Source organism: Melanotaenia boesemani, chromosome 16, assembly GCF_017639745.1.
Source record: "Melanotaenia boesemani isolate fMelBoe1 chromosome 16, fMelBoe1.pri, whole genome shotgun sequence".
NCBI classification, from domain to species: domain Eukaryota; kingdom Metazoa; phylum Chordata; class Actinopteri; order Atheriniformes; family Melanotaeniidae; genus Melanotaenia; species Melanotaenia boesemani.
Window position 1 is genome coordinate 30,210,493 of NC_055697.1, and position 13,353 is coordinate 30,223,845.

The following is a 13,353-nucleotide window of genomic DNA, read 5'->3' on the forward strand; positions in this document are numbered from 1 at the left end:
TATGCATTTTTAGCAGCCAAATTAAATGGCTTTCATTAATTATTGCACAGGGTTTAACTGATGGTGACTGGATTATATTACAATTAATCCTAAAATGAAAATTGAATTATATTAAATCCTGACTGATCAAATCTATCACATCATAGAAACACTTCATGGACGGCGTACAGGCAAGCAAATGCTTGGCGTCCCAAGCCAGAAGGGGGCAGACCAACTTTGAATCCCTACAGAGCCGTGACAATGTAGAGTTTGCAATAACAATGATAAAAAATGATGATAACACCAACAAGAAAATGGCTGATGAATTGTTTTGAAACTTCATTACATAAAATTTTTGGTTAGTATTATATTTAATTTCCACATCATTACATAATTCGTGCATTTATTCATTGCAAGGGCACTGGCGTCACATTATTTTCACCATGTTGACTGACATATAAGCAAAATTGATGACCTTTGTTTGATTTTGTTTGGCTAGCTGAGCTAGCTGTTGGGAACGTCTCTAATTCAATGTACAGCATGTAGTACTGCTGCTAGCTTAAATAAATAAAAAAAAAATTCCCATGGTGAAAATTATTAGAGCAATTTCTATGCAGAAAATACATTCACTTTGGATATATATAAACATCATTCTAAATAAAAATGTGACGTAATTAAGTTTGAAACAAATTTTTTATTTATTTAATATTATTATTATTATTATTATTATTATTATGTTGCAGCGAAGCAGCCAATCAGCATGACTTTGTCCAAGCCTGTGATTGGTTGGAATTGTGGCCCATTTATTGCACTGCATCAGCTGACCACAGACGGTACTCTGAGAGCATGCACACAGGTGTGTGGCAGCACACAGTAAAGAGAACAAGGATGGATAAGATGAATAAAACTGGGAGAAAGTTTTACCTTCGTACATCTACAGAGTTAGGAGCAAACATGAAAATTAATTTCGTGTGCATAGAAAAAAATTTGTTTGCTCAGATTAGGCTGTTCTGTACGCAAAAAGTATTTTCTGCTCAAAACGTAACTGATGATTGTGAGCACCCTAATAATTGCTACCCCAACCATTTAAGGCAGACGGCCGCCTTTTTCTGGTTCTGCTGGGGGATTTTACTTCCTGTTTAAAGGGAGATTTTCATCTCCACCCTGTGTGTGCTCTGGATGGGGGATTGAACTGGAAAAAAGGCTGTGTAATGTGTTTGTTTTACTTGGATCATAACTTGGCTACAATTACTCTATCAAACTGGACTGTATCTTTAAAAGTGTATTGAGATGACCCCTGTAAATTGGTGCTGAACTGAACTGAATTGATTTAAATTGAGCACATTAGTGCATCAAAAGAGTTTTAGATGTATAAAAATTCACATTTATTCGGACAGTTTGACCTCCTCTGTATTAAACCTCACCTTCATCACAGCAGAACAGATATTCCTCTTCATTCTATTTCCTGTCCTTCCCTGTTAAATGACTCCATCTACACACGGGTCTCTCACTCCGTCATGGGCATGGCCCGTTAAATGAGTCCCCATCACAGTAAACATTTCACAGAGCAAGCCAAGTTCATAGATATTAGCTTTGACACACGTTTCCTTTCATTATCAAATCAGTCATAGATTATTTTTCTAACTAATGGTCTTTGCAGCATCAGAAATAATGTACGAAACATTTAAAATCACAAATTAGACAGAAATTTTACTTGATTAATTTTGTTATTATTGCGGCAATCAGTCCATATTTATTACAGTACGACCAACATTAACCAGGTCACTTAATTAAATGATTTGGGCTATAAATTCTGTTTTGCTTTGTTTTTTAAAGCCATCGACTTAAACCTGGTTATGAACCAGACCCTCAACATTGACACAAACTTCACATATACTTACTCATAAATCATATACCTTTAAGGTTATAAGGTAAAATACCTTTTAAGTTTTAGCTCAGAATTAAGTTTCCACATCGGTGCACCTCTTAATTCTAATGTTTTTCTAAGGTTTTAACATGACAATACAGCCTTTTAAAATACAACCTGACATGACATTTTAAACTGTGTAGATACTTATTTGTAAAATAACAAAGGCAAAAGCAGTGAATTAAAAGCTAATCCCACTTTAATGATTCTGCAGTATGCAGAAGCTCCTTTAGCAGCAATAACTTGAAATGATTGTTCTCTGTATGCACGTGTCCTGGCCTTAGATGAGTTAAATACCTACTTTTTTGTGGTTGTGTATTTTATGTGTTTTGTACAAAGGATGGACGCTCTTTTACTGCAAAACAAATATACCTTCGGGTATCAATAAAGTGGCCTTACCTTTTATATTATTAGTCTTACATCTTCTTTACAACATTGCTTCGGTTCATTAAAGTTTACAGACCTGAAAGTCCCACCACAGCATTTCAATCAGGTTGAGGTCTGGACTTAGACCGGACCATGTTAACACCTTTTTTCAGCCTGAATTTGCTGGGACATCCACTCCAGGGATGATATGCAGCTGTCTTGGCTGTTTGCCACTCGTGAATAATCTTTCTATCTGTAGAATGATGGACTCCAAATAGTAGGAAATGACCTTATAACCCTTCTCAGATTGATAGCAACAACTGCATTTGTATTGTTTGTGTCTTTCTCTCCTTGCTATTGTGTTAACACACACCGGAATGATGCTGAGCAGAAAATCTCCTGCTTTCAGGGAGGTGCTCACACAGATTATGTACATTACTACTAACTGTCTTAGTTGTTGTGGAAGCAGTAATGATGGCTGTAGTTTTCCACACTTCCACATTTTAGCTCTGATTTAGTTAAATAAAGAATAACTGGATTATATCATGTGAGGTTCATCTAAGGTTGTATTTACTAAATTTTAGGACTTGACGAGGATCATGTGCGTTTTATTTTATGTCCTTGTGTATAAAACTTATAATGTGATGCGTTTTGGAGAAAATGTCAAAATGATTCAACATTTTGTGGAATATTTTGTTTAAATGTAAGGGTATGTCTTTTTTTACCTGGTAGAGAGCCAGTGAGTGTCCGTATCGATACAGAGGGGCGCTGCTGATGGGGACCACCTCCCATGTGCTGGTGTCCAGGTTGTAGCTGTGCAAAGGAAAAAAAAGCTTCAACACAGGTATCCATAAAAGCTACATGGTCAGCTTTATTCTGTTGCAGATGCAGCTTACTTGAGGACCATATGGTAGCTGGAGTAGTTGAAGGAGTAGCCTCCAACCACCCACATCAATCTAGAATGCACCAGAGCCCGATGGGATGCTCGACCCAGAGACTGAGCTGATGGTTTGACACTGGGCAGCACCCAGTACGCCTCAGTGGAGGGAACAGGAAGGGTGCAGTCTGGACCTGAGGCAGAGAGAGAAAGAAGAAAATGTATTCTCAACCTGCTCTGCAGCTATGTTAAATACATCTAGATATGGCGTGACAGACAAGAAAAAGGGGTAGGGGGGTATTTTAAAGATTTTTAGGGATGCAGCTGATGATACTAGGGAAGTCAACAAAACAAAGAGAGTAGATTTCTTCATCGGCTGCTGATGTTGGACAGATAACCTCATAAATAGAAAACCTCTGATGCCTTTCCACTTTAGGAATACTCTAACATGTTTCATGTAAATGGAATAAAAACACAAAAAGAAGAATTAACAGCTTTAAAATCCCACAACAGGTTTTTATAAAGACACAGGTGGGTCTGACAAATAATTCAGTAGGCAATGAGCAAAGAAGAGAGAAGGACAAAGACAAAAAACCCAATTCCACCAAAATCAAGATCTCGATGAAAAAAAAAAGGCAGCAAGGTGAGGACATGAGGAAGGATAGATGGGAGGACATATGGGAGAAAACAAAAGCATTTTTTAGCCACCAAATCGTGGTTGCTATGGAAACTGATAGCTGCTGTTTGTGTACCAGGTAGGTCCACATATAAAAACAGCAACTCCTCCCTCACCCACCCACCGTTCTACCCTGGGTAAGCTGGGTGGCTGTTCATCCCAAGCTCTGGTCCTCTACCAGAGTCCTGTTTTTTAGGTCTGCAGAACAGCATCTCTGAACACACAACACGTCCAGCCTTGAAGCAGATGAGCTACAGCAGCAGAAGACACACCGGGTGCCTCCTGTCAGCTAAGAACAGGAAACTGAGGCTAAAATTCACACAGACTCACCAACACAGGACAATAGAAGATGGAGAAACGTTGCTGGTCTGAGTCTCCATTTCAGCTCCACATTCAAATGGTAGGATCAGAATTTAGTGGAAACATGAAAACGTGGATCCATCCTGCCTTGTATCAACAGTTCAGGCTGCTACTGGTGTAATGTGTGTGTGTGGGGGGTATTTTCTTGGCCCACTTTGGGCCCCTTAGTACCAACGTGGTCTGGTTTAACCAGCACAGCCTACCTGAGTATTGTTGCTGACCATGTCCATCCCTTTATGACCACAGTGGAGCATCTTCTGATGCTACTTCCAGCAGGATAATGCACCATGTCACAAAGCTCAGATTATTTCCAGCTGCTTTCTTTAACATTTCTTGACATTGTACTCCAATGGCCTCCACCAGTCTCAATCCAATAAAGCCCTGTTGGCAGGGTCAAAATTACATAACGGCTTTTGGGAAACCTCATTCTTGGGTATGCAATATAACTTCCCAAGTCACATGCATGCATAAATACAGTATAACAGTGCAGAGCAGCATGATCAAAAACAGTGTTACTGCCAATAACGTTTCACTAGTACTGTATATAGCTGACCAATCAGAAACATCTCACATAGGGTTGATTAAATAAGAGTCAGAAAGTTTTTTTAAACAACCACAAAAAGCAAGCAAATTAAATGGTCACCGTCTGGAAACAGTGCTGAAACAACAGCTCCTGCAGTGAGCCAGGATCATTGAATCAGAATGGATTAGTTCAGAAACACACTTCAATCATCACCAAATCATAAAAGACACTAATCTTAAACAAGACTAATGTCAGTCCTGACTATTTGCCTACTCCAAGTTAGAAGAAAAATACATTTTTCTACAGCAACAATTGCTGGCTGATCACTTAAAAAACAAACACAAGTGGGTGGTTTCATAAATCCAAAAACTAGAGTGGCATGCATGGATGTTTATAGATGAAATCATTGCAAAACTGTCTCAGATAGTTAAAAAAAAAAGTTGTCAAATTTATGTGTAATAAATAAATAAAGACACAAAGCTGACAATATATATATATATATATATATATATATATATATATATATATATATATATATATATATATATATATATATATATATATATATGTGTGTGTGTGTGTGTGTGTGTGTGTGTGTGTACGTCTAATAATTTCTTTATTACCTCATCAAAAGTCTTGGATATTTCCTCAAATACACGTTTTAATGAGGAAGCGCATTGTTTACTTGCGCTTAAACATCCCTCCAGAAGGGGGCAGCACTTCACCATCTATTCCATCATTTCCACACCAGTGGAACATTTAGTGGGTTAAAACTGAAATATTTTAATATGAACTGTTATTATTATAATTATTATTAATATTATTAATATTATTATGTAAGATGGCATTGGATCTCAAAGGTAAAAAGAGTGAAAACTTTTCTTCTATGATTACACACAGCTTCATAAATAAAATACAACAAATAATGTTAGAAAACACTTGAAAATGAGTTTGTAATTGATGTTTTTGAATATTTAAAAATTATTTGAAAAGTTCTGCATTAATTGTAGTCTTTTAGGTGACATTAACTTCAATTTAAGAGTAAATTTTTTAGGATATTTTGCTGAAAATCCACGAAAAAAAGCAAGTTGGAGCAGATTTTCGAGTGTAAACTTATTATCAGTCAGGCAGTGTTGCCATAGAGATGTTAGGTGTACCGCTGCAAAATGAAAACTGGAACAGTAATTGAAATAATAAAATGAAATGAAAAATAATAATAATGAAAATTATAATAATGATAATAACTAGTAGTAAAAGAAGAGGAAGAAAAATATGCAAAATGCTGGGAATAAGTAAATATCCTCTCTTTGTTTCTATTTAGTCTATTATTAATCTAAATAGTGAATGAAACACAAAAGATAAAGGTCTTCATCATGCAGGCATCATGGGAAATGCTGTCTCTGTTCTCAGAATAAGCAGAACCTTTATTGACCTGGTTTTAGGCGTTAGTCATCTCTCTGCCTCCACAGCCGCTTACCTTGCCAGCTGTCATTGCAGACGCACAGCTTTTCTCCGGTCAGGTCGCAGTAGCCGTGATCCGGACTGCCACAGTTGTCCCTGCAGTACGGAATGTCGCAGGCCTCCCCTTTCCAATACTTGTCACACTCGCAGTACACGCGACCTGTGATCGAGTTTGCGGCGCTGCATCGGCCGTGGCCTGAACAGTTGTTCGGACAAGAGTTTATCCTGGGGGAGACAGAAAGGCATGCAAGATCTTTAAGGTTACACAGCACTGCAGACGGTGACCAGACAGTCTTTTAGGTCCCATGCAGTTGGATTTAATCATAATACAAACACATTATAAACTGCCTAACCAGAATCAGTGCTTGGCTGAGGCCAAGCCAGAAGTGAAAGAAAACACAGCATTTCAGACAGAGCTTGAACAGAATACTGTATTTTCTATTTTTCACAAAGGGACGCGCTCCTGATTTCTGCTCCCAGAAACCTTAAAGCAGCATGTTGTAAGTGGCCTGGATAAAATCACAGGAATCAAGATGCTGAAATTGGAAATCTTTAGGGACAAAAAGAGCTGATAAACAAGTAGGTTTTTTTTGTTAATACAAAAAGCTGGCTCACTACTCTAAGAAGGTCGCCATGACAACCTTTATCTCTCTCTGTATGTGTGTGTGCTCAAAGCCTCGTGGTTGTGAGGCAGTACATTAACTGTCCTTACTTCTCCAGCTTGTCCGACCACATGTCATTGTATTTCCCATCAAGGCTGTCATTACTACACCTGCTTTGTGTCTGTGGGTACGACATGGCGACGTGGCTTTGTGATGTACAGTATGAATGTAAAATGAAAGGACTGATTTTCTTTTTAAAAAGCTGTTTGATGCTGCACATACAGCAGCCCACAGTTTTAAGGTCCCTCCGCACTCTTTATGAAGCAGTTTTTATTAACATAAAACTATAAAGCCGAATTCCGGTTGTTCCACATGTACAAATTCAGAGCTGGTAATTATGTAAAAGATTAAATGAACTAGCCTTGACTACTTGTGAGTTTATCATATTTATACAGTCCTGTGCAAAAGCCTCAGTTCCCTCTTATTTCTTTGACCACTGACAACAAAGTTTAGTTGTATTATCCTACCAATACAATCACAGTAAAGCTTTTTCTAATCTTTTAAAGTGGTCCTGATCAATACTTCTCCAGCTTACTGAAGATATTTCAAAGTTTTTCTTCAGACATTTTCTGCTTTTTTACTCATTTTCAGTCCAGTCCTTGCACCTAAATCCCAAAGAGCTATTAGCTGATAACTTGGCGTATCTCAGCATGGTGTGCAGTGTGTCCTCAAAACATTTGAGGTAACTGGAGAAGTGGAGGACAAAAGAAGACACAAGACTAAAAAAAAACTACCTACAGTAGATGAAAATGATAAAAAAGTGACATCCTTAAGAAATGTGGAGATCTGACACAGGACCTGCGAGATGCATCTGGATCTTCAGTTGATCCATCTACTGTCAGCCGAAGCCTAGTCAGAAATGGTCACCATGGAAACATGGCTGTCTAGAAGCCATTCTTAAGGAAGGCAAACAGGAACAAAAGGCTGAGGTATGTCACATGACACAAGAACTGGACTGAAGGTCAGTGACAACAGGTCTGGTGGAGGGATGAATTATTGAAGCAGTGTGGGATCATCTGGACAGAGAACAAAAAAAAAAGGCAGAAACATCCAAAGAAAAGCTTTGGAAAGTCCTTCAAGACGTTTGGAGAACTATTCCTGTAGACTACCTAAAGAAATGTCAGAAATCTTGTTTCAGACTGTGTTGAGGAATAAAGCTGCTCAGACCAAATATTCACTTTCAGTCTGGTCAGAAATGTATAAACAGTTTTTGGCTGATCTATTCATGCATTGTTCAATAAATTACTGCAGGAATTCCATCTTGTCTTCCTGGTCATAAACAGCATATAGAAATGAGAACTGGCTCAAGACCTTTGAACAGTTCTATAGATGTGAAGTCTTACTCAGAATATTTACAAGCCATGATGGAGCTCTTCGTGAATGTACAATTTTGAAGAACAAAAATGAACTTTAGGGGATTAATAACTGCTCAAGTGGGACTTCATACCAACATCAAAGTGATCGGGATCAATGAAAGAGGAGAAAGAGGAGGCTTTTAGAAAAAGTAAAAGAAAATGTGAATCCTACACATAAGTCCTTAATCCAGGCTCACAAAGCCAGTGATTTAAGGAAGATTCCTTGACAGTCCAGTTTTAGAGATTGATTATTCAAAGATGAGCAGAAATCTACTTTTCTGGCCGTTTTATGCTGTAGTGTTGTAATATACTTTGCACAGCTTTTAAAAGAAAATATCTCAGCAGGACGTCTAGCTGTGGTCCAAAGTTAGCTGCGTAATCCAGAAAAAAGTACATTTTTATGGGATATATTATTCAAATTTCTGTCTTAACACAAGCTGTTAGGTTTTTTGTAAACCAAGCAGTTTTCAGTAACCAACCTTAACTAAATTAACCTAAAATTGGAAAAAGAACTTTTTAAAATTAACTTAAGAGACCAAATCCTAAAATTAGACTTTAAACTGAAGGAGTCAAATTAGGCTCAGTGGCTTGAACAACGTGTTTAGCTCCAGCAACCAGATCCTCAGGCCTTCATTTCTGGACTCTGTGACGGTTTGTCATCATTTCATAAAATGTAGTAACACTATTTATCTGTGAAGTTACTGCTGTGTCTAGTAGTGTAAAAAAAAACAACAATGAATGAATAAAAACAGCTAAATTTGATCTGTTTATGGAAATCAATAGGTTATGTTTTAGTGAACATTTTACAACAACGTACTAGTTTCAACAACACACTTCCTACCTGTTAAACTAACCAAGTAAACTTCTGAAAAAAATCAGTGTTGACAGTGTTGCTTCGCTTACTTATGTCTCTCCTTTCATAACACAAATTGATGTTGTGTTAAACATCACTGGAAAGTCTGATTAGTCATTTAATCTGGTAAGGATCACGCTTCTAACAGCTAAAAACATGGGTGGTTTATATGTAATATGTAAATATAGTAAATGTTGGATCTATCTATCTAGAACGATGTGAAGCTGCTAACTCAGCTCAAATTACTGCAATATGACTGGCTGATGCGAACATATATAACTCCACAAAAACCTAACCGTTATGATAAAGCCAGACCTGATATCTGTACAATATATGTGATAAAAGGACACTCTTCCATTGTACTATATTAAAATGCATTGAAATACAAAAATTCTACCAAGAAGTGAAACTATGTATTTGATGTATTTCGTTGCACAGCTGTTTATATAATGTTTACACTAAAAATAAATCTGAGGATTACAAAGAATCAGCAAACACTTCTAAATGTAAGTATATTATTAGCAAAAAGAGTCATTGCTTTACATGGAATAACATTACAAGACATTAACATTACAGATAGCTACAACTCTCCCTTTACAGAAAATAACTTACAATAAAACATCAAGAACTTATTGTCCATCAGATCTGGACCCATTCTTTCTCTATGTAACAGGAACAGACTTGACACAAACCTGAGGACGTGTAAATTTCGGTCCTCTGCTGCAACCATCATTACATAAATTTGAGATTTTTTCCCCTATAAAATGTATTAAAACAGAGTAAAACTTATTAACCTTATTCCCAACCAGTAATGGAATAAACTGGGTTGGTGTGTGTGGGGTTTGTGTTTTGTTATTTTGCTGGCGTTGTATTTTTTTGTCTGTCTGTTTTTTTTCTCCTTGTTGTAAATTGACTGACTGTGGAACAGGAAGGCAGACAGGTGAAAGAAAAAAAGGGAAACAGGACTTACGAGTAGGCGATGTTGAAACCAGTCAGGTTGTAGGCTGCATCGCTGAAGAAGTGGAGCAGAGCGTAGCCCGACGTCGTCACCACCTCCGGTACCGTTTCCCTCCCCCTGGTCTCAGGGACCACCAGACCACTAAACCAGAAATGTATTAAGACACATGAAGAGTCCAACAATGGAAAGGAATGCTAATAAATCTTTTTTTTTATGTTCTATTTTATAAATTCCATTTTTAAGCACTCCCTCAAGTTTTTACTTGAACAGAATATAATCTCTACAGTCCTCCCTGAAAATGTGACTGATTAACTTTAAGCTAGGACTGTACTACACCATGGAAACACATTACATTTTATTTTGTGTGATGATGTTTTTCAGCGCGGTTGGTGGCTTCTTATTTGCTCGGTTCATCACATTTAATATATGCAACACCCTGCACATGTTCCCCTTTCTACAGAGCGTGCACAGCCTCCCTGCTGCAGCCGCTGCGTTGTTTTCTTCCCATTGCAAAGTGAATCTGGGCTTACTTAATGGAGGTAATAATGCTGCAAAGCTTTGTATAATTGAGCAGCAGATTTTCTCTTCTCCTTGTAATAGTTCAAATTGCCTCCTTCACGGATGCAAAGAACTTTTAACAAGAGATAAGCCCCAACGAGTCAGAGCTGAAACTATCGAGGTGTTAGTGTTATTAATAAATGTGTGAAATGAAGGAGTGCAGCCCACACTCTTGTAGAGAGGGGAAAAAATAAGGAAAATATGCAATGAAGCGCTATGAAAAGAAGTGTTATTCAGGAATAATGTGAGTAATTGCAATATTTTCTCTCTATTATCGCTGCATTGTGGAACGACTGTAATTATGAGGCCTATTGTTTGGTTATATGTAGTCATTTGCCTGCAAAAGTGCACATTTATTGGAGCTTTTGAAGAGGAGGCAAAGGCTACTAAAGCCATTTCCATACTTGTTCCCTCACACACCTCATCTATTCAGAGTAGCAGGTGCTCACCTGAAGACGGCAATCAAAGGCGCATAGATGGAGTCTCCGTCATGGACGTACATGTGATCCCAGCTGCACTCTGTGGCAAAGTGACTGAAGCGCAGCCGGAGTGCTGTATTAGGACTGGGAAAGAGGACAGACAGCACAGAATGGACAAGCATTACTACAATACAACTGATATGTCTTTTATATTTCTAATCTTAGTTTTCAAAAATCTTCACGCTTTTTATAACATCTGTGGTTCTGATCAAAAATTGATGCTTCCGGGTCTTCCCAACCTCTGAAACCATTGTCATCGTTGTTATATTGAGGTCTTTGTGAAGTGTGACCTTTCCTTAATACAAATCTCCTACAAGCTGCAGTTGGCAGGTGTTTACAATCACTCTGTTGCATGTTTACAGATCACATCCTGCTTCCAGAGCCCTGAAATAAGCTCTGACAAACATGTTAAACAGAGAGACCTCAGCAGGTAAACATCAGGGATCTGAAGACTGTGTGCCAGATGTGGAAGCTCAGCTCAAGCTGCATCTGCAGTAAAATAAATGATGTGATACAGATCTACACATTAAAATGCAGGTGAATCCACAGCGTACAGACCATGTGTTTCTCTGCCTGTGTTTTGATCACAGGAATGGAGACAGGTGTGCAGGAGGTTCGGCCACCAGCTGTTACTCATCACTTGTTATAAAAGTCTGGTTCAGCCACAACTCCATACCAGATCACAGATTCTGGGACACATTTCATTCCAACTATCATTTACCCTGTGCCCCAATTTCTCATTTTTGCTAACCTTAGTCTCCAAGATTCCCTGCCTGATTCACTTTAACTGAACCCTGTAACTGGGAATCTGCTCCATGCTGAAATCACTAGAGGGAGGAAATTCTCCTGGAACTACTCATCCAGTTTCCTGTCAGTGCCTCATACGGATTTTAAGATCATACCACTTGTTATAGAAGGCTTGAAAGGCAAGTCAGAAGAAAACATTTCTGGTGATCCTCCTTTAACAGAAGTGTATTTCACTCACTTGCAGGTTTTCTGAATTATTAAAGAAACAAAAAGCCAAATTATCACGTGGAAAAAGAGAAACATCTGTAGTTTAGTTTTAATATTGCCAAAAGATACTTCATAGCTGAGATCAGCTGAGGTAAAAAATGGCCGTTAGCCCAGTTTTGCATGGCTTTTATAGGTAAGCTGATGTTTGTTTTCCAACATGATGGGGTCATTGGGTTTCGACAAACACTGGAGGCTAAAATCTCAGGACAGATCTGAATATCTGCAAAGCCCTCAGGCATCAACAAACTAATAACAATACCATCTACATAACTTAGAGACTAGAGGATATCCCAATGAATTAAACTCAACAAGCGCACCATGTTGGAGCTTCTCTGGAGGAAATAAGAGCATCTCTTGTTCAGAAGCAGCCTGTGTTGTTATGATGCCAACAAGCAGAGCACATGAACTTATAAGACGGACAGCAGCTCTTTTATTTGTTTGTTTGATGAAAATGTTCTTTTTAATTTAGAGGAAACCATGTAGTTTATCATTGATTATGAAAATGATGTTTTTTTGTTAAATTATTTGTTTAGTTAAAGAAAAAGCTTTAATTTTCCCCAAGGTAAATGCAATATGCTTCCATACCCTTCTTACATAATTTACTCTCTCTCTCTCTCTCTCTCTCTCTCTCTCTATATATATATATATATATATATATATATATATATTAATATACACACATTAATACACATACATACACATATATACATATACATACTTATGCATATATATATATATATTTTTTCATTTGTTTAATTTTTTTATTGCAAATCTCTTTTTATATAGAAGTTATTTTCTTGCAAAACGATTCATTTTCATCCATATTAGGTAACATGAAACTCAAAAACATATATTTTTTAATGTGTGCTGTATTGTAATAATCATATGCACAAACAGTCACTACAATAGAAATACAGAAACTTGGTCACAAAAAACAACATTAAGCAGAAATTAATAGCCATAACACGAATCATCTCTTTTACATATAAAAGACCTGTTAGCCGTGATGGTTAGGCCGCGACGCTAACCACCACAACACGGTGCAACCATAAACTGAAACTCTGTTATCATTTTTCCATCTAATAGTCAAAACAGAAAGACAAACAAAATATAAAAGATAAAGAAAAATAGTTTTCATTTAGTTATTGAGATGTTAATAAAGTCCAAATATGCTTCTAATTGAATAATAAAGAACTAAATATTAGGATTTCACCAAAACATGTGGAAATCATGTGTTTATGTAGAGCTCTTTAATATTGTTTAGTGTACAATCCATGCAATAGTACAAGACATTGGTGTGTAAAT

The 13,353-nt window shown here is 37.3% G+C and overlaps 1 protein-coding gene across 7 annotated transcripts in view; it reads right to left on the reverse strand.

Annotated features, from left to right (window-relative positions):
• Positions 1 to 13,353, reverse strand: part of atrnl1a (attractin-like 1a) — a 317,476-nt gene that overhangs the window by 265,146 nt on the left and 38,977 nt on the right. For all 7 annotated transcript variants that reach the window (XR_006013321.1, XM_042010699.1, XM_042010700.1 and 4 more), the window contains exons 3-7: positions 11,005 to 11,118; positions 10,010 to 10,138; positions 6,186 to 6,394; positions 3,169 to 3,343; positions 2,998 to 3,085 (exon numbers count right to left, since the gene is read on the reverse strand). Coding sequence is in view for 6 of the 7 variants with exons in the window: in XM_042010699.1 (XP_041866633.1) it covers positions 2,998 to 3,085; positions 3,169 to 3,343; positions 6,186 to 6,394; positions 10,010 to 10,138; positions 11,005 to 11,118 (715 nt within the window). In the remaining variant the exon portion in view is untranslated. The remainder of the gene's footprint in view (positions 1 to 2,997; positions 3,086 to 3,168; positions 3,344 to 6,185; positions 6,395 to 10,009; positions 10,139 to 11,004; positions 11,119 to 13,353) is intronic.